General features: G+C 37.6%; 1 protein-coding gene across 1 annotated transcript in view; it reads left to right on the top strand.

The window, feature by feature from the left end:
• The window catches only part of EMH_0084560 (uncharacterized protein), a gene marked incomplete at both ends in the record, with an annotated part of 1021 nt that extends 597 nt beyond the window's left edge, over positions 1 to 424 (top strand). Inside the window, one exon of the mRNA XM_013500789.1 lies at positions 47 to 424. Coding sequence (XP_013356243.1) covers positions 47 to 424 — 378 coding nt within the window. The remainder of the gene's footprint in view (positions 1 to 46) is intronic.
• Between the last annotated feature and the right edge of the window lie 103 nt (positions 425 to 527).

Raw genomic sequence — 527 nt, forward strand, 5'->3', positions numbered from 1 at the left:
TGTTTTGTTTGGCTTTGTTTTATTTGTTTTTGTTCTGTTCAGATAGATAGATAGATATACGACAAAGCAGCAGCAACAACAGCAGCAGCAACAACAGCAGCAGCAACGACAGCAACAACAGCAGCAGCAAAAACAACAGCAAAAACAGCAGCAACAGCAGCAGCAGCAAAAACAACAGCAAAAACAGCAGCAACAGCAGCAGCAACAGCAGCAACAGCAGCAGCAGCAACAGCGGCAGCAGCAACAGCAAAAGCAGCAACAGCAACAACAGCAGCAGCAGCAACAGCAGCAACAACAGCAGCAACAGCAGCAGCAGCAACAGCAGCAGCAGCAACAGCAGCAACAACAACAGCATCATAAAGAGATGAATACCATATTAATAAAGAAATCAATAACAACACAAAGGCACCCAAATAAAAAATAAAAAAACAACAAAAACAAAGACAACGACAAGAACAATAAAATAAAATAAAATAAAATAAAACAAAATAAAATAAAATAAAATAAAATAAAATAAAATAAAATAA

This window comes from Eimeria mitis, genomic scaffold, assembly GCF_000499745.2.
Source record: "Eimeria mitis Houghton genomic scaffold, Emh_scaff5844, whole genome shotgun sequence".
Classification (NCBI taxonomy): Eukaryota; Apicomplexa; class Conoidasida; order Eucoccidiorida; family Eimeriidae; genus Eimeria; species Eimeria mitis.